The 20,542-nt window shown below is 51.8% G+C and overlaps 1 protein-coding gene across 1 annotated transcript; it reads right to left on the minus strand.

The window, feature by feature from the left end:
• Positions 1-47: 47 nt before the first annotated feature.
• Positions 48-20,542, minus strand: LOC144726244 (uncharacterized). The gene is made up of 11 exons (XM_078604784.1): positions 20,432-20,542; positions 17,931-18,019; positions 17,396-17,494; positions 16,743-16,914; positions 15,819-15,911; positions 15,464-15,500; positions 13,570-14,129; positions 13,013-13,198; positions 11,320-11,355; positions 8,572-8,655; positions 48-4,559 (listed from the first exon to the last, which is right to left on the minus strand). Exons 2-11 carry the CDS (start codon positions 18,011-18,013, stop codon positions 3,951-3,953), a joined length of 1,959 nt encoding a protein of 652 aa, XP_078460910.1. The 5' UTR covers positions 18,014-18,019; positions 20,432-20,542; the 3' UTR covers positions 48-3,950.

Genomic DNA, 20,542 nt, shown 5'->3' on the forward strand with positions numbered 1-20,542 from the left:
CACACTCTCAATGCAAACCCTGTGAAATAAAGAGACAGAAACCAAGAAACATTTAAAAAACTGTTTTGGCCAACACCGTTCTTTTAATTTAATCCAGACCACGTGGTTTTTTTTTTCAAGTGATTTATTATTTAGTTATTAATATATATGACTATGTACAGCTTTTATTAATCGTGTTTATTTACTTATTCCACATCTCCCTTATAATCCTCTTTTAATAAAGTGATAAAAGTGGCAAACGTACATTTGACTCTCTCTTTAGCAAAGGTTAAAAAAAAAAATGTTTCCGATACCCGGAGCCGCAACAAGCACTGGTGATTGGATATCGATCGATGTTGATTTTTAAAAAGGACTCGGGATTGATCCGGATTGGTTTCGGGAGTTCAAGAGATAGTTTATGGTTTAAAATGGCATTACCGGCGGACACTCATCCGATCCAGAACCCTCGTCTCATCCGATACGCAATCCCCGTTTCATCCGATACAGCACGCTCGCTGTTGTACAGAGTATGTGGCACCGAACAGAGAACGGGTGTTGAATCCGATACAGAACCATCGGCCCATCTCATGACGAGCCATTTCACCTGATGCAGAACCGTCGTCGCATCAGATTGAGAACTCCCGTTTCACCGGACACAGAAACCTCCACCCCCCGCCCCCCTGTCCATCACGTGCAGTGTCATCCAACGGTCGATCGCTCGCGTAACGCCAGTACGTATAAATAAACCCTACAAATAACGTAACGACATGCGATTAAACACAAACAAAATGTGCAAACCACTATTTGGCGACTAACCGACAATTCGCGACCGACTGCCACCCCAAGGCTCTCGCCAATTACGCCAACGGTGAATCACGAGCCGAGGTTGCAGATCACATCACCGTCGTCACCGCGCGCGCAACCGATGGAACGCCGCACGCACGCGCGCGCGTGTGCGGCCGCGTGCGCCTGACATACACAAGACAAGCATCTCCACACAACAGCCTGGACGGACCGAGCTACGGCTGTTGGCGAGCACCTATTAAGGTCGGCAGGACGCGCGAGGCGGTTGACGTGGCCGAAACCAGGCCAGCCCGCCCGCCCGCCAGCCCGCCGGAGAATCTCTACCCACGCCACCCGCGCTCATTGCGAGCGGCACCAGGTACTCATTGAAGGCCGAGTCGACATAGGGGAGCCCCAGGACAGGTTCAGACCCTACCCCGCCACTAAGACCACACTCGCGCACACATGCACACATGCACTCGCACACAAAAGACAAAGACCCCCCCCCCCCCCATATAGCCTAAACACACTTTTGGGACAAGTGCTGTGAGCGAGCACCTATGAAGGTTGACAGGGGCAGAGGAGGGGGTGGGTGGCCAGCACCACGCCCGGCCACCTTTGTCTCCCCAATGCTGATGTTTCGACACCGCACCAGCTGTTCAACCGGTCGAGTCAACTTAAGGGAGGTCTAGGACCAGAGTGGAAATTGAATTCGGGTCGCTGGGTTCGTAGTGCGGTGCGCCAAACCACTGCACCAAAGATAAAGATCACCCCGTATAGCCTTAACAGATTGTTGGGGCAAGTGCTGTTAGCGAGCATCTATATAGGATGGCACGGCACACGAGGGGGTGGGTGGCCAACACCACGCCCGGCCGCCTTTGTCTCCTGAGTGCCGATGATGTACACACCGCACCAGGTACTCATTTGATGCCAAGTCGACCTAGGGGAGGCCCGGGACCGGTTCAGATGATCGTCACTGGGTGTTGGCCGTGAGCGGGAATCGAACCCGGGCCGCCAGATTCGTAGCGCAGCGTGGCGCTAATTGCGACGCCGCCGCTCCCTACACACACACGCACAAAGATACTCGCACACACAAACAACAACTCACACACCCAGCCACCAACCCAAGGCTGATATATTATCAAGACCCAAGACCACCAACAGCACTGCCACACCTGGTATTACTTCAGGCCGAGTCAACCTAGCGGTGGCCCAGGCCAGTGCAGTTACTAAATGGTGATGTGCATCGCAGGCTAGGAATCGAACTCGGGTTGCCGGGATTCTTCGTGGTGTGGTGTGTGAACAGCTGCTCCACCGCTCCCCATGTAACCTATAGCGATATGTACACATCTATATACACAAGAATATGTACACAGTGATACATATGTACAATACAGGAACCGATGCATTCACAGCATTGGTAGGTGTGTATCCTGTGCGTATACGTGTGTGTTTACACACAAAACAAAGATCCCCGTATAGCCTAAACAGACTGTTGGGGCAAGTGCTGTTAGCGAGCACCTACGAAACCCGGCATGGCACACGAGGGGGTGGGTGGCCATTACCACGCCCGGCCGCCTTTGTCTCCCCAGTGGCGACCTAGGGGAGGCCCAGGACCGATTCAGATAATCGTCACTGGGTGTTGGCCGTGAGTGTAAATCGAATTCAGGTGGCCGGGTTCGTAGCGCTAACCACTTCACTGCCGCTGTGGTTACACACACACACACGTGTACGTACAGACATGCACAACAAAGTAACATTCATAATGAAAACGATTCGAACCAAATTAAAGTCTACCATGGCATGTTAATTAAAATAAAATGGACATGCCAGATTTGCATAATTGCCTGCATTCAAATGTAATGGAATCCATCTCGTAAGCATTTAATGTTTCAGATAAAAAAAAAAATATTACCCAGTATTAAGGAGCATCTTTGCATTGGGATGTTTGGCCAATTACTTTTAGAAAACGAACATTTAGTACCAACATAAGCAGTGCCTGGAGAAAGCCACGTGTAGGGTACGGGAATAACTTGCAAAACTCAACTATGGCAAGGAAATCTTGAACAACCTACTTGCTGTACTGGGTCAATAAAATATAGAAGCGATCATCTTGACAGTAGATTAAGTGCACGCAACATATATAGATATGATTTGTAAAACAACTTGGCACCATCATCATTAACATTGCCTTAAACACGGAAAAAAACGTGTGTTTACTCTACATGTCTGCGTCTTAAGACTGGCTAAGAGACTGTTTGACTCTGCGAATGAACATGGATTGTATATTATAATATAACAAAAAATATCCAGTGTTCTTCGAGTGACCCCAATGCAATGTGCCGTCTCAAAGTACGAGTCGGTCAATCGTGTTGCCCTCTCCACCACCACCACCGTCACCATCAACGTCGTCACCACCATCACCGTCGTCACCACCATGACCACCGTCACCATCACCACACGACCAGCGCCACCACCACTGTCATTCACCACCACCACCAGCGTCGTCACCACCATGACCACCGTCACCACCACCGTCGTCACCACCATGACCACCGTCACCATCACCACCACCACCGTCGTCACCATAACTTCACACCAGCAGCAGAGAGGGTTCATCGTTGTCTTCATATCATCATCAGTCATTATCAGCAACATCACCATCATCGCTGCTGCTGCTGTCGTTATCCGTCATTGCCGTCGCATCCACGACCATCGTCACCGTCGCCATGGTCACGCCACAACAATATCACCGCCGCCACTGTTGCTATGCCCATCGTCATCACTGCGCCGCCACCACTGCCATCACCCACCGTCGCTACCATCACCGGCATCAGTGTGACCAGTGCTATCGCCACCACCATTCTCGTGACCACCACCACCATCATCATCATTTTCGTTGTCACCATCACCATTGTCATCGCCGTTCCTATAACCATCACCGGGCATCATCGCCACCGTCACCACCACCAATGTCATTCCCATCACCATCGACACCACTTTCGTCGCCGTTGCCGCCAATGTTACCACGGTCACCGCCACCACCACAGTCACCATTACCAGTGTCACCGCCACCATCACCACGATCACCACCATCACCACCACCGTCATCATCATCATTGTCAGTGTTATCACCGTCAACATCACCGTTACCAGTGTCACCGCCACCACCGTCACCACCGTCACTATCACACCTCCGTCTGCAGGTCGCCCTCCTGGTAGACCAGCGGCAACTCCGCCCCGGGCCGCTCGCACTCCACCGATCGCCGCGGGGGGCGCAACGGCAGAGGTGGCGGCTGCTGCTGCTTCTGCTGATGCTTCTGCTGCTGCCCTGCAACAGCCGCCGAGCAGCAGGTAGCAGCGGACGAGGAGGAGGCGGAAGAGGAGGCGGAGGAAGAGGGGGCGGGGCACGGGGTATAGGCCGGCGGGCGCCGAGTGCTCGCTTGGGGAAAGAGGAGGGGGGGGCCGCCCTGGTGAAGGCCGGGGGTACGCGGGACCCCTCCCCCGCCGTGGGCGTAGGGGGGCGGCAACAGGGGGTGCGCCTGATGCGTCGCGTGCCCTTGCTGATGCGCTTGCTGGAGCGACAGCAACTGCTGCTGCTGCTGCTGGTGGAGCGCGTGAGTGAGCGGTTGCTGCTGCATCAGTGGCTGCGTCGGGTGCGGCTGCTGCAGCGACAGCAGCAGCAGATGCTGTTGCTGCTGCTGCTGCTGGACGGACAGCGGCTGCTGCTGCGTGTGTGCGTGCGACGGGTGCGGAGCGGCGTGCGCAGCTTGAGCCGTCCTGCTCCGCTGCGGCTCCTGCGGGAATAATCGCGAGTTGGGAATTAGGATCGGCGTGTGCTGACCGCAGCGCGGCGCGGCCCCGTTACCCCCCCCCCCCCCCTTGCGCCCCGACCCCCGGTCCTACCCCCCTTCTCCCCCCGCCCCCCCCCCACACCGTTAAGGCCTTGCTAACACGCGGGCAACTTTAGGGGCAATCACTGGCGACAACAGTCCGAGCGATTACGAGAGACACGACACGGGCGATGGTACAGAGCGGCGTGTCGGCAGCCTGCGGCTTCGGAGCCGCACGCGGCACTTTAAGGACTGCAGTGCAGGCTCTTGGCCAGTTCACCATGGGAGTCCAGTTTACCATGGGAGTCCAGCTCACCGTGGGAGTCCAGCTCACCGTGGGAGTCCAGCTCACCGTGGGAGTCCAGCTCACCGTGGGAGTCCAGCTCACCGTGGGAGTCCAGCTCACCGTGGGAGTCCAGCTCACCTTGGGAGTCCAGCTCACCTTGGGAGTCCAGCTCACCATGGGAGTCCAGCTCACCATGGGAGTCCAGCTCACCATGGGAGTCCAGCTCACCATGGGAGTCCAGCTCACCATGGGAGTCCAGCTCACCATGGGAGTCCAGCTCACCTTGGGAGTCCAGCTCACCTTGGGAGTCCAGCTCACCATGGGAGTCCAGCTCACCATGGGAGTCCAGCTCACCTTGGGAGTCCAGCTCACCTTGGGAGTCCAGCTCACCGTGGGAGTCCAGCTCACCATGGGAGTCCAGCTCACCATGGGAGTCCAGCTCACCATGGGAGTCCAGCTCACCGTGGGAGTCCAGCTCACCTTGGGAGTCCAGCTCACCATGGGAGTCCAGCTCACCGTGGGAGTCCAGCTCACCTTGGGAGTCCAGCTCACCATGGGAGTCCAGCTCACCGTGGGAGTCCAGCTCACCATGGGAGTCCAGCTCACCTTGGGAGTCCAGCTCACCATGGGAGTCCAGCTCACCGTGGGAGTCCAGCTCACCATGGGAGTCCAGCTCACCGTGGGAGTCCAGCTCACCTTGGGAGTCCAGCTCACCATGGGAGTCCAGCTCACCGTGGGAGTCCAGCTCACCATGGGAGTCCAGCTCACCTTGGGAGTCCAGCTCACCTTGGGAGTCCAGCTCACCATGGGAGTCCAGCTCACCGTGGGAGTCCAGCTCACCTTGGGAGTCCAGCTCACCGTGGGAGTCCAGCTCACCGTGGGAGTCCAGCTCACCATGGGAGTCCAGCTCACCTTGGGAGTCCAGCTCACCATGGGAGTCCAGCTCACCGTGGGAGTCCAGCTCACCTTGGGAGTCCAGCTCACCGTGGGAGTCCAGCTCACCTTGGGAGTCCAGCTCACCTTGGGAGTCCAGCTCACCGTGGGAGTCCAGCTCACCTTGGGAGTCCAGCTCACCATGGGAGTCCAGCTCACCGTGGGAGTCCAGCTCACCATGGGAGTCCAGCTCACCGTGGGAGTCCAGCTCACCGTGGGAGTCCAGCTCACCTTGGGAGTCCAGTTTACCATGGGAGTCCAGCTCACCGTGGGAGTCCAGCTCACCTTGGGAGTCCAGCTCACCGTGGGAGTCCAGCTCACCTTGGGAGTCCAGCTCACCGTGGGAGTCCAGCTCACCTTGGGAGTCCAGCTCACCTTGGGAGTCCAGCTCACCGTGGGAGTCCAGCTCACCGTGGGAGTCCAGCTCACCATGGGAGTCCAGCTCACCATGGGAGTCCAGCTCACCATGGTAGTCCAGCTCACCATGGTAGTCCAGCTCACCATGGGAGTCCAGCTCACCATGGGAGTCCAGCTCACCATGGGAGTTTAGTTTACCGTGGTAGTCCAGCTCACCATGGGAGTCCAGTTCACCATGGGAATCCAGCTCACCGTGGGAGTCCAGTTCACCATGGAAGTTTAGTTTACCATGGGAGTCCAGTTCACCATGGGAGTTTAGTTTACCATGGGAGTCCAGTTCACCATGGAAGTTTAGTTTACCATGGGAGTCCAGTTCACCATGGGAGTCCAGCTCACCATGGGAGTCCAGCTCACCATGGGAGTCCAGCTCACCATGGGAGTCCAGCTCACCATGGGAGTCCAGTTTACCGTGGTAGTCCAGTTTACCGTGGGAGTCCAGTTTACCATGGGAGTCCAGTTTACCGTGGTAGTCCAGCTCACCATGGGAGTCCAGCTCACCGTGGGAGTCCAGCTCACCATGGGAGTCCAGCTCACCATGGGAGTCCAGCTCACCATGGGAGTCCAGTTTACCATGGGAGTCCAGCTCACCATGGGAGTCCAGCTCACCATGGGAGTCCAGCTCACCGTGGGAGTCCAGCTCACCGTGGGAGTCCAGCTCACCATGGGAGTCCAGTTTACCATGGGAGTCCAGCTCACCATGGGAGTCCAGTTTACCATGGGAGTCCAGCTCACCATGGGAGTCCAGCTCACCATGGGAGTCCAGCTCACCGTGGGAGTCCAGGTCACCATGGGAGTCCAGCTCACCATGGGAGTCCAGCTCACCGTGGGAGTCCAGCTCACCATGGGAGTCCAGCTCACCGTGGTAGTCCAGTTTACCATGGGAGTTTAGTTTACCATGGAGGGGTTGGCAAACTGCGGCTCCAGAACCGCACGCGGTGGCTCTTCAAGGACTGTTTCGTGACGGCTCTTGAAAGATTATTGTTTTTTTTTGTACAGAATTCCCGAAAAAATTGTCTCCTCTTGTTGTTTTGGTTGCCGACCCCTGGGATAGAGTGACCGATCACCACAACCCCAACGTCAACACTAACGATGACGCCGACAAAAGAACGCTGACGCCAACCCATAAAAAAAAACGCTAACCACAGCCCCGATACCGACCCTAATAACAAACCGTAACAATAACCACGACGCTGGCCATATATCCCTGATACTGATGCTCAGGAGGCGTTCATCCAGCAGCGGACAGGAGGTGCGAGCAGGAACCCGAGCCGAGCGGGTGAAGGCAGCAGCGAACTTAATTTGGAGCTTTCGTGACTGCAGGAATTACTCTCATGGTTCTTTCGGTAAAGTCACGTATAAAGATAAAATAATAAATTAAATACTAGCATACGACGTTTCGATTGCAACACAAGCAATCATCATCAGGTATAAATGAAATAGAAACACAAATCTAGTACACTTATAAATGTAATGTAATACAACAGAGAGTCGGATAACATAACAGTCAACACCCTAACTGCTTGATTACGTTCTTACTGAGAATGCTAAATTTGAGACTTTACCGAAAGAACCAAAGAGTTAGGCAGCAGCAGCCGCGGCCACGCAGTGGAGCCGGCACCAACAACTGCCCGAGAGTTCTACGGTCCTCCATATCTGAAGGCGTTCTCGGTCAATTAATTAAATGTTTATAAATGTGGGAGGAAATCGGAGCGCACGGAGAAAAATCTCGCGTGCAAAGGGCGCACACAAACAGTCTATCCCGTAAAGACGGGGGTTGTGCAGCAGCATCTGCGCGGTGATCCGCCAACCCTCGCCGGGGAAAACCTATTCTCATATTTTGGTACTGGCAAAGGAGTTCCCATGATGTAGATGCTCACCCCGAGCTCTCATTACTCTGATAGTGCATTGTCTTTGGGCTGTACAACTTTTGGCGCCCTCTGGTCTAACACCTTTTGAGACTAGGCTCCAAAGAAAGCCGTCTCTGGTGTGGACCAATCAGTTTCAAAGACAATGCACTATATTATCAGAGTATGTTTTTTTTTTGCATTCTGACCACAAGTATTGTGGTTAATGCAGACATGATTCCTCGTAAAAGGTTTCGGTTTGGTGTTTTAAACATCTTAACACAGCTGTTTTGTTGCCAGAAAAAAGGTGGAAAACCTATTCTCATCAGTGCTGGATTACTTACAGGCAGCCAACACCACCAGCAGCAGCGGCAGCAGCACAGCCACCTCCGCTCTTAACCCACCACGAACGCAGAAAAAAACCCACAACACTAACCGCGGCATCAGCCGCAGCCCCAACGTCCAGCGGTGCTCGCGGAGACTTCACATCCTTTACCTCCGAGTCCACCTTGACGGTGTCTTTGTCCATGAACGGCTGGTTCAACATCTCCTTGTGTCTCTTTCTCGTGTGCATGATTTTCTGCAGGCGGCAAGAAAGGGCGGAACGCAACGGTCAAACGCGGTTTTTTTTTAGCGCGCCTACCGAAACTTGACCGCGCGCCTCGCGATCACGAGAGTCAACGTCCGGATGTGTGTGCATGTTGGGACTTCTTTTGCACCGAACGTAGCCGACCGTGCTAATTGGAGGTATGGGGGGGGGAGAGGGCAACAAACGAAACTAAAAAAGCAGTTCTCAAAGAAACGAGTTGTCAATCTCGATGATTTCAAAGTGCATTGCTCCAGTGGCTTCAGAATATGATAAGAGCACTGCAGACGGCCGCAGAAGCGGACCTGAAAGCACGCAAAGCGGTGACCGTCTTTGTTCGATGGCTGCGAGCTTGAGCGGAGTTCGTGTGATGGTTTATGCAACCGTCACGCAATAGCTGGCTCGGTGGTGAGTGTGTGGTGAGCGTGTGGTGAGCGTGTGGAGAGCGTGTGGTGAGCGTGTGGAGAGCGTGTGGTGAGCGTGTGGAGAGCGTGTGGAGAGCGTGTGGTGAGCGTGTGGAGAGCGTGTGGAGAGCGTGTGGCGAGCGTGTGGAGAGCGTGTGGAGAGCGTGTGGTGAGCGTGTGGTGAGCGTGTGTTGAGCGCTCTGATGAGGGTTGACCATCATCATCGTCGCCGCCGTTGTTTCTCCAGAATAGATCAAATGAGGAGTGTATAGGACGGTCGTTTTGTGGATGATAAGCGCAATACATCTTAATTCTATATTTGAAGTTTTCGTAAAGTCACGTAGGTTAAAAAAGAAAACAACTAAATTAAATCACGACGTTTCGGAGGCAACACAAGCCTCCGTCTTCAGGTGGAACCGTCACAGCAAAATTACTGTATCAAGATGTAATACATCTTGTTTATACTTCTACAACACAACCACGGTGGCAAGATGTTAACTACCTCGCCTAGTATACAGGGGGTAAGTGGGTTTGACCCCGACCCTGATGCCTGTTCTATTTGGAGTTTGCATGTTCTCCCCCCGTGGTCACGTGGATTTTTCTCCTGGTCCTCCTGTTTTTCCCTCCACATTTAGAAACGTGCGTTTAGAGTATTTGTCTGCTAGACATTTCCTCGTGATAAGCCACTTCGTTGAGCTATCATTTGTGGCCAGGTCGCTTCTGAAAAAGAGCTAGACAGCTCAGTGGGCCTTACCTGGTAAAATAAAAAATAGTTTAGTAAATATTCTATACAGCACACATATGACTATTGTGGTTATTTACCCAGGACGGACTCGCCGAGTCTCGCGACTTTTTCAGAAGGGTCCTGCCAAGTTACTACTGCTGCTGCTGCTAGCGTGTAAATCCCCAATCGAGTCAAATGTGGCAAATTGTAATTCTTCAATTTGACAAAATTTGGATCATGACGCCGGTGCACGGTGGCCTACTGTTCTCTCGCAAACGACGTCAAGCGATCTCTAGCGTCCGTTGCGAGCGAAGCTGACGGTAACAAACACGCCGCGGACGTTAACCAGGGCGGCCGCTGGATTCGAACCATCAAGCTCGGCAGCGAGCAGCGGGGGCACGCGCTACCACGCTTGATCCGTCACCGCCCGACATTATCGTCAAATATTAAATCAGCCGTTCAACCGATGAGCGAGCGCGCGCGTGCTACGCTTACGAAGTCGCGCGCACTTTGAAAATTCGTTCCGGCAACAGCAACAATTTGAGACCCGGCGTAATGGAAGAGGTCTCCGTAAATGGTGCAGCTGATTCGACGGGCGGACAACCGCGCAGCGTAACTAATAATGTAGCATATAATTACAACAACACACATTACAACTTATTACTAATCTACAACTCACATCGTAACAATTGCCTGATTTCTAATCTAGTATAAATCGTTGCACCTGATGAGCCAAATGATGACGTCACCCTGCTGCTGCTGCTGCTCTATTTAAGACCGGGAGCCAGAGCAGAGCCTCACCATTCTGGCGAATTGCCCGCTGATGCTGGATGCAATTACCAGCGAAATGTCTTACTACTCAACAATTGTAAATGTTGTGGTTTCACGCTTCAACACACCATTGGGCTAAAGCAGTGAACGAATTTGTCTTTTGTCAACGTGACACTTTTTTGCCGATTGGCCGTGTCGGGTGGTGGAGGGTTACGACACATTTATAAATAACGCGATCTAAACCCAAAAACGTTGATTATGAACGTAGGGGGCTTTCGCGACCAATATCATCCGTAAAGATTGTTGTGGGGTTTGATCGCGTAAATATATAAATGTTGCGTCGATGAAACCGCCACCAGCTGACACACAGCCCATTAGGCAAGCTTTGTCACGTAAACAAAACGTGCAAATTAGTTACTACTTCAGCACACAGGTGTGTTGGAGAGTAAACACAACATTTACAATTATAAATTATCGAGTGACGCGAATTATTTTCCCAGAGCTGAATTTTTTTTAATAATTCATAAAAATGTGAACGCACCTTTTATATGATGGAGATTTTTTTTGTTGTGTCTAAGCAGTTATTGGTGACCGGGCTGACACCACAAACTAATGAAACTGGGAGGGACACCAAGTATTTAATCACCACAGGTGGCTGAAACCCAGGTTCGAACCCAGGAGCTCGGCTACCTGACCTCTGCGTCACCCCCCCCCCCCCACCTCTGTAAACGCAGGGTAATCGCTGCAAGTTGCACTGACCTCAAAATCCAGGTCGGAGTACTTGGACTTTCGTCGCTAAAAGTGGAAACACAAAAAACAATGTCACAAGTCACGATCTGAGCAAATTCCATTCCGCCAGAAATGAACCGAAAACATCTCCCGATTTTATTCCAAACGTCCTATCATGTTGCCAAGAGATGGAACAATGTTTCTATTGGAGTTCTGCGGCTAGCAGTGCATCACACCCTGCGTCAGTGAATGGCTCCAGAAGATGATATTACAAAACAAGTTCTGCATAGGCCTCTATGCAGAATGTGTACAAGTGTGTATGTCCGTGTGGGGGAGCGGTGGTGTAGCGGTTAGCACGCTGCGCTATGAACCCGGCGACCAGAGTGTGCGATTGGTACTCACGGCCAACACCGGTGACGATTATCTGAACCAGTCCTGGGCCTCCCCTAGGTTTACTCAGCCTCAAGTGAGTACCTGATGCAGCATGTAAACATCGCCACAGGAGAGACAAAGGCGGTCGGCCAGTGGTGCTGGCCACTCAACCCCCCACCCCCCCCGTGTCCCGTGTCAGCCTTCATAGGTTCTAACAGCACTTGCTCCAAAAGAATGTTATGGCTATAAGGGGGATATCTTTGTCTTGTGTTTATGTAGAACTTCGTTTGCACCGTACGTAGCCAACCGTGCTAATCGGAGGTGTGGGGGGAAGACAACAATCTAAACCACAAAAGCAGTTCTAAAGAAATTAGTTTTTTTTATGTTTTCAATATAGATCATTAAAGTAGCCAGGTCGCTTCTGAAAAAGACCTATATAGGCTCAGTGGGCTTTACGCGGTAAAATAAAAAGAGTTTCGTTTTGAGTTTAAGTTTAGACCTCAGCGTCCACAGGCAGTGTAAATCCACCAACCCTCGCCGCCTCCAAAAGTGCTTGCCTTTTTAGTTTTATACAAAAACACAATCGCTGACACAGGCCCCAATGGCTCAACACGTCAAAGGAAGGGCAACGCCGCAGGGCCTTGCCGGGTGAGCTACCGGGCCGCCCGGGGAGCAGCCACGTCGCGTGTGCGGCAGAGGTCGCAAACGAGTTTTGATTCCTTACCCGTACCCGCACCCGGCCGCACCAGGGTCGCAAACGGATACCCGTACCCGTACCCGTACCCGATACCCGGCTACCCGTACCCGGCCGGGTATCGAGTAGGGTACGGGTATCGGGTACCCGATTGCGACCTCTGGGATGAAGCCATGTTGCAGGCGCGGGTGGGTTGATTCTAGGAACTTGAATTGTGAGAAGAGACAAGACCTTCTTGGTTCTTTCGGTAAAGTCACGTAGAAGGGAAGTAATAAAATAATAAAAATAAAACATAATAAAACAATTCTCACGACGTTTCGGCTACAACGCAAGCAGCCGTCTTCAGAAGACGTCGTGAGAATTGTTTTATTATGTTTTATTTTTATTATTTTATTACTTCCCTTCTACGTGACTTTACCGATAGAACCAAGAAGATGAATCCCTGCAGTCACGAAAGCTTTAAATCGAAATTTAAGAGACAAGACGTTGGGAAATGAGTAACAAACGGTTACTCACCAGTGACTCACGGCCTACCCGTACCCGGCCGCACCAGGGTCGCAAACGGCTACCCGTACCCGGCTGGGTACGGGTAACCGGGTATCGGGTAGGGTACGGGTATCGGGTACCCAGTTGCGACCTCTGGTGTGCGGTGCGCACCTCGAGCGAGCTCTCGCTGGCGTTGGACACCGCGTCGCTGGCGTCCGTCTTCCCGGGGACCCCTCCGCCCGCCGCCTTCGTCCCCGCGTTGCCCGCGACCGGGGCGGCCGTGACGTCGCTCGACTGCGAGCGGGCGTCGCTGGAGTTCCCGGACCCCTCGCCCTCGTCCCTCCGCGTGCAATAATTCTACAAAATGACAACAAAAAAACAAAGACGGAGTGCGAGAGGGTTAAATGGAGTTGGCGAGCCACGGGGTACGCTGAAGAACAGCAGCGCAAGAAAGCTCCTGCCAAAGGGGGAAGAGGATGTGCAAATGTGTGGGTTCAGATCCGTTTGTATGTATAGATGTGGGGGAAAGCCAACAAACTAAACACAAAAAGCAGTTCTAAAGAAATGAGTTCTCATATCAGAAGAGAGTATTCCAGACGGCCGCAGAAGCACCTCTGAAAGCGCGCAATGCAGTGACCGCCTTTAATTTACCCGCCCTGCACACTGGATAGCTACGCCACTGCCGGACCCCACCACCACCGCCCCCCCCACCATCACCCCACACGCACCTGCAGTTCGTTGATGCCCTCCGAGCCCAGGTAGGTGTAGGGTCTCTGCGTGAGCAGAGGCACCGACTCCACGAGGCTGGGGGGCGCCGGCTGGGCGGGTGCAGCGTTGCCCCCCACGCGCGCGCCCCGGCACCCGGCACCAAGCCCGACTCCGGTTCTGCTTCCAGATCCAGTTCCCGCTTCTCCCCCGGTTCCCTCTGTGGCTGCCGCTGCCCCGGCACAGGCCGCGGCCTCCCCAGGAAGATCCCCAGATGGCCCCTCTGTCCCGTCACCCTCCCCAGCTGCCCCGGCTGCCCCATCCCGTTTGGCTCCAGAACTCTTCCCGGCTGCGCCCGCCTCTCCGTCCGCCGGTTGCACGACCGCCGCTTCGGAATCGCTGCCGTTGTTGCCGTCGTCGGCATCGTCATGGTCACAGTCATCGCCACCGTCATCGTCATCGCCTCCTCCTCCTCCTCCTTCATCGTCATCACCTTCTTGGGCGCCATCAGTGGCGTCGGTGTCGAGGTGGGGGTGGTGCAGTACGGGGAAGGCCGGGCCAATCAGGGCCTCCTTGCTGGGGTCTGAATGGCATGCACGCACAAAGACAAAGATTTACCCGTGTAGCCTTGAGCGAGCTGTCGGGGCAAGTGCTTTTAGCGAGCACCAATGAAGGCCGGCCGGCACGGCACGCAAGGGGGTGGGGGGTGGCCAACACCACGCCCGACTGCCTTTGTCTCCCCGGTGCTGATGTTTACACACCGCACCAGGTACACATTTACAGTGGAGTCCATCTGGGAGAGGACCAAAACCGATTTAAATATTCACCGATATTACCCGGGCTGCCAGGCTCATAGCGCAGTGCGCTAACCACTACACGCTCGCTCTCCACGCACGCATGTACACAAGCACTCATGCACATGAATGGCTGAGTAGCAGTGCCATGTGAGAGTACACATTTTCGTTAATAAGCGAGGTTTGTTCGTCTTGGTAGAGAGATCCAAGCTAAAGGGGGCATCCCTGGAGTCACTAGCTCATGACAATGCTGGTGGAAAAGGCCCCCACTGATGGGAGCTAAGGGGAGATGGCATTTTTCCCTACGCTTCCATTGCTGGCCAGACGTCTTGGTAAGAGTTAGGAGTAAACCATGGAGACATGAGACATTTAATTGTATGAATGTTTCTCGATAAAGTCAAACATTGTTTAGTAGTAGGTTTTTACCCTTTAAACTGGTACAAAACTGACACCTTTATACAAGGCATCATGTTTGCAATAACCACAACACAAGCAGTCAAATGCAAACAAAAAGAAACTCTGATAATGATAATAATGTGCACTGTCCTTGAAGTTGATTGGTCCACACCCGAGACAGCTTTCCTTAGAGCCTAGTCTCCATTGGTGTTGGACCAGATGACGCCAAAAGGCAGTGCATATTATTATCATTATCAGAGTTGTTTCTTTTTGTTTGCATTTGACTGCTTGTGTTGTGGTTATTGCAAACATGATGCCTTGTATAAAGGTGTCAGTTTTGTACCAGTTTAAAGGGTAAAAACCTACTACTATATTTTGTCACTGGTAAAGGAGGTTTCATAGTCAAACATTGTTATTAAAACTCACAGACAAAAGGAAGTTTATGATCATGTAGATTAGCTGCAGAGCGCATGGCCGCACTGCCTCGTTTAATATTCACAGCCAAGGCAGTCCACTCAGGCGTGCTGTGGATAATCCACAGAGTCTGGGAAGTCTGTCGTTTGCAGCAACCTCGTTTTAGCCAAAACGAGTCAGGACTCATTATGACTGGAGGAAACCAGGGACGTGTGGTATTGATGATGAGCGATGTACCATCAACGGTCTTTGACTAAAGGTTTTTAGATGTAAATAAAATCATTATTAAACGTTGACTCAGAACATTGCTTACCTTCTGTGCAAGTGCCGTCCAAGCTTTTTTCACAACCCTGCCAGACCAAACAAAATCAAGAGGCAACGCAAGCATCAGCAGAGATCACGGAGGAACCGGGAAGAGCCTCGTCCCCATCAACAACAACACGTCTCAGCAAACGGCCCTCACCCCCCCGACCCCTCCTTGCCGCACGCGCTCGTCACAAACACCGTGGAGACGGAGCGACGGAATCGGCTCGTGCGCAAGCAACCGCTGGACGAATCGCCGCGTCTCGAGACCGCGAGAGGTGGTAACGATCGTGGCCCGACGATGACAACGACGACGACAACGACGACGACGACGACGACGACGACTTGAGTGCACGGATGTTTACCATCATGACGGAGTGGCCATTGGGAAGATTCACGCTGCAGTCGTTCACCTCCCCCTGACAGCCTCGGAGACGGCGACGGATAGCAACCTGGACCTTCACGAGCGGGGAAGGGGGGGAGGGGGGAGTTCAGCAGGGACAGACGCACGATTGTATATCGCCAGTATCAGCTATCGTCCATTTTTTGCGCTTTCCAGGCAAGGTTGAAAGTGTTTATCCATTAACTCCATCCATCTGTCGGTCTGTAACTAGAGTGGGGGGGGTGGATAACTCTATAAATGACAAATCAAACTGTATTGAAAACTGGCCACATTGATCAAAAGGTTATTGCCCAGATACAAACCGGTGCCAAAATGACTTTTTTCAAATATGGAAAACACAATTTCCCCCAAAACTACCCGTCGGCTTCCATTATCATCATCATCATCAGCCATTTTCAAACCACTGTTGGATGATTAACCTCGCCAATCTCTGGATGATTAACCTGCCATCTCTCGCAAATCCTGCGATATAACGAGTCGTCTTCCGTACTGCTAATTAAGCCTTTCCTATTCCGATGGCATACGTCACCGTACGTGCACGTCATAGGAACGAAATCGGAAGAAAAAATAAACTAACTTCATCGCTCACGAGGCTCCCACAAGGCCATGCAGGTCGGGCACGTGGCACAGTTTGGGCGGCAGCTATCATAGAGTGCGGTCGTGTCGCTACAGTTCTCTGCGGTGAGTACAATGCCTTTAAAAAAGATCAAAAATGTCGAAACACCTCACTAAATTTTATTTACTCTCAGCCACTTGCGCACTCCCAGATGTGGCGGTGAACGGGACGCTCACCCTGCAACTTGCAGGACGTCTCGGCGGCACGGGAAAGGGCGAAACGCTTCCGAAGACGCCGCGCGCACGTTGGCACGAGCACGGCGCAGCTCACCTCGCGCCGCAGGAAGCAGTGCACCGCAGTGATGACGAGGCCCTGCAGCGAGTCGAACACGGAGAAGAGGACCTGGAAGAGCGACGAGCGGCGGTCGGTGATGGCTAGCACGGCCGACATCCACGTGAGGGCGAGCAGAGGCAGCACCACGCACGAGCTCCACAGGGAGGCCCTGCAGACCGATTAGGGGTTCGGGGTGTAGACAGCGAGAAGGGAGAGTGTTGAGAGGGTCAGTGAGAGGGCGAGTGAGAGAGTGAGAGAGAGGGAGAGGCAGTGGGCACCACGCACGAGCTCCACGGGGATGCCCTGCAGACCGATTAGGGGTTTGGGGTGTAGACAGCGAGAAGGGAGAGTGTTGAGAGGGTCAGTGAGAGGGCGAGTGAGAGAGTGAGAGAGAGGGAGAGGCAGTGGGCACCACACACGAGCACCACGGGGAGGGACATTGGGCAGGAGAGTGAGCGAGAGTGTGGGTGGGTGCGTGGGTTAGCGCGAGATGGAGTAAGGGAGGAAGCAGATCGAGTGGAAGGTTAAGTGCATGAGGAAATGCATGAGTGACTGAGTGAACGAGTTATGACTGTGGGCCACGGCTCCGGGTCAAAGTTGTGCCTGGGGTTGAATGGTTACGGCTGGGGCTGAGCAAGGGCGATGCTCACATGGCGTTGCTGTGAGTGGAGTCTCTCAGGGAGCTGCTGGACATGGCGCCGCATTTGGAGCAGCGCAGGGTGGAGCCGTTGGGTTGCTCTCCCGGGTGACTGCTCAAACACACACACACGAATCAGTGCTCACTCACTTACTCCCATAACCAAATCACTCGCGCGGTTATTCAATGACTCACTCTCACAGTCGCTCACTTACCGGCCTTCTCTCTCGTTCATTCATTCACACGCTCACTCATACACTTCCTGCTTGCTCACTCACATACTTATCTGTATGCATATTGTATGTTGAACTTCTTTTGCACCGTACATATAGCCAACCATGCTAATCGGAGGTGCAAGCTCACCTGTGCTCGTTCACATGATCCCTCACCTTGTACTCCTACACTTGCTCTCATGCTCGCTCAATCATTCACCGACATGCACATCCACCCGCACGCTCACTTAACAACAACAACAACAACAAGCCACCGTGACTCTTGAGGCACACAGGCAGTCACCTGACAGCCGGTGTGAGCGGACACACACTCACCGGTGGGGGGCATCCTTCCGGATCTTGTCAGGCACGCCGTTTCTCGTGACGAGTTTATTGAAGACCAGAATTCCAATAACCATGTTAATCTGAATGCCAGAACGCACACGGGAGGTGGAGGAAGAGACATGGCTAAACATGGGAGGTCCGTCGATGAGTATTTGTAAAATGTTAATAGCAGGGGGAGAGGGAATTTATGAATGGAACTAAACTAAGAACCGCTATTAACAACACTGCCCAGTGAAATAATATAATAATAAAAATATAAAACAATAAAATTCTCACGGTGCGGATTTCACACCTGATGATGATTGCTTTGTGTTGCAGTCGAAACGTCGTGAGAATTTTATTGTTTTATATTTTTATTATTTTATTATTTCCCTTCTACGTGACTTTACCAAAAGAACCAAGAATATGAATCCCTGCAGTCACAAAAGCTTTAAATCAAAATAAAACACTGCCCAGATAAATAAAAACACACTTGCATTCACTTCAACAAGAACACAACAGCCGCCCTTCGCAACGAAGTGGCGGTGACATCACCATGGTGCTTGTGCCAGGCTAGGTGCATCATCACGATCACCACCACTAACGGCACGACAGTTCCACACATTCGAACATACATTTTAGACACTTTTAACAAGTGGTTAATTAAAACTCCAAACTATTATTTTTATTTTAGCAGGTAAGGCCCAAGAAAGTGGCTTATCACGTGGAAATGTTTAGCAGCCAAATATTTTTAAACGCATGTTGCTTCTAAATGTGAAGCGAAAAAAAAACGGAGGACCCAGAGAAAAATCCACATTTTTTTGCCACGGGAGAACGTGCAAACTCCATATATACAGGCGTCAGGGTCGGGATCGAACCCACAATCTCCTGTATACAGGGTGAGGTAGTTAACATCTCGCCACTGCCAGATGTTCATGATGACACTCATCAGTCATAGTGAAGTGGGTTTTTACTTGGGCATAGGACGCCAATAAATCAGGGATTCTGTGAGAGATGCTGTCTAAAAAAAACAGATAACCATCTTCACAGTGACACGCCAATGACTATTATTCAGCTGATTGAGTGCTGAGGTTGCCAAATTTGTGGAACTGCGAACCATTACTTCCACCATGAAGGGCTTCCCCATTACAATAAATACGGTGGTAATTCTCAACAATTCCACCAAAAACACCATGGTAATCCTCAACGATCCCACTACAACCACCAACCACAATAACCACACCGCAGTCATCACCACTTCCGATGGACACCACGACCACTGACAGAATCACCACCATCATGACAATCGCATCGTAACCGAAGTTTTGGGATTAAAACCTCACCCCCATCCTTGTCCTACTTTAATTGACTATTGATCTCAGATTCCGATCACGCAGACCTGCGATTGATCGCTCTGCTTCTCAGCCTTTAAGTTCATAAATGCGTTTTTGACAATCTTACCAAAATCGTTGCTGTTAATAAGCCCAACATTTTTTCGCAAGCGATGCGCTCTACTGGTCTTGTAATACTTCTTATGCTCATTGTACCACGTTGATGTACAACCTGGCCATTCGGAAACGCGAGTTGTTCTTGGATTGTTCCTGTTATTTTGCGGTCACCAGGTTTGTACTGTGTAACCAGGTCCCCATAGAAAATGTGCATTTATTGCCCAATGAGTGTTCACCTTTGCAAAAATAAATTAATAAAAACATCACAGTCATCTTCACCACTACCAATAACACCACTACCACCTCCACACCAACCATCACCACCACTATAACCACCACCACAATGACTGCACCACAGTCATCACAACGACCAATTACACCATATCAACACTGCTAAAATCATCACTACAAGGCCACTACCAGCATTACCACCATTACTGTTACAATCATCACTAGCGCCACTATTATCATCACCACCACCAAAATAACCACATCAAAATGATCTTCAACACTACCAATGACATCATCATCAACAACCAGCACCACCATTATCACCATGACCACAACAACTAAATCACAAACATCCTCACCAACCACCACTGACATCACGACCACCACCAAGCGTCGGCCATTGTATGCCGGTCTCAGGGTCCAAATTTGCCAAAATATTAAAAAATTACACCGCAAATTACTCAATTGGAATTACACAAACATCAGCAACCATCGTCCCCGACTGGCAGACTAATGCCGCAGGTCACTCTTGTAAATTAAACTCATCCCGGTCTTTCGAATTCTCCCCTGGTTAAACAAAATCAACTTGATCATCACCACCAACATTACTTCCATCAGCAGTACAACCACCAGCACCATCATTATCGTCACCACCACCATCATTCACTACCACCCATACGAACAACCACCATTAATATCCACCACAACCAACCACCACGCTGAGATATGATTGCAATTTGTCACTCTCTCCATGCAATGACAATGTCCACGGTCCCTCCTTTGTAAAAAAACAGTTTTGACAAGCTCAATGTCTAGCATTATATATATTAAGACCTTGGTTTGTGAGAGCTTGGGTGACAGCTTCCATCCAGTGAACCAAACGCCTTTTCATGGGTGGACAAAAGCGAGGCATGAATGGCATTCGATATTCATGTCTTCTCTGCC

Source organism: Lampetra planeri, chromosome 23 (assembly GCF_965212315.1).
Source record: "Lampetra planeri chromosome 23, kcLamPlan1.2.h2, whole genome shotgun sequence".
In the NCBI taxonomy this organism is placed as follows: domain Eukaryota; kingdom Metazoa; phylum Chordata; class Hyperoartia; order Petromyzontiformes; family Petromyzontidae; genus Lampetra; species Lampetra planeri.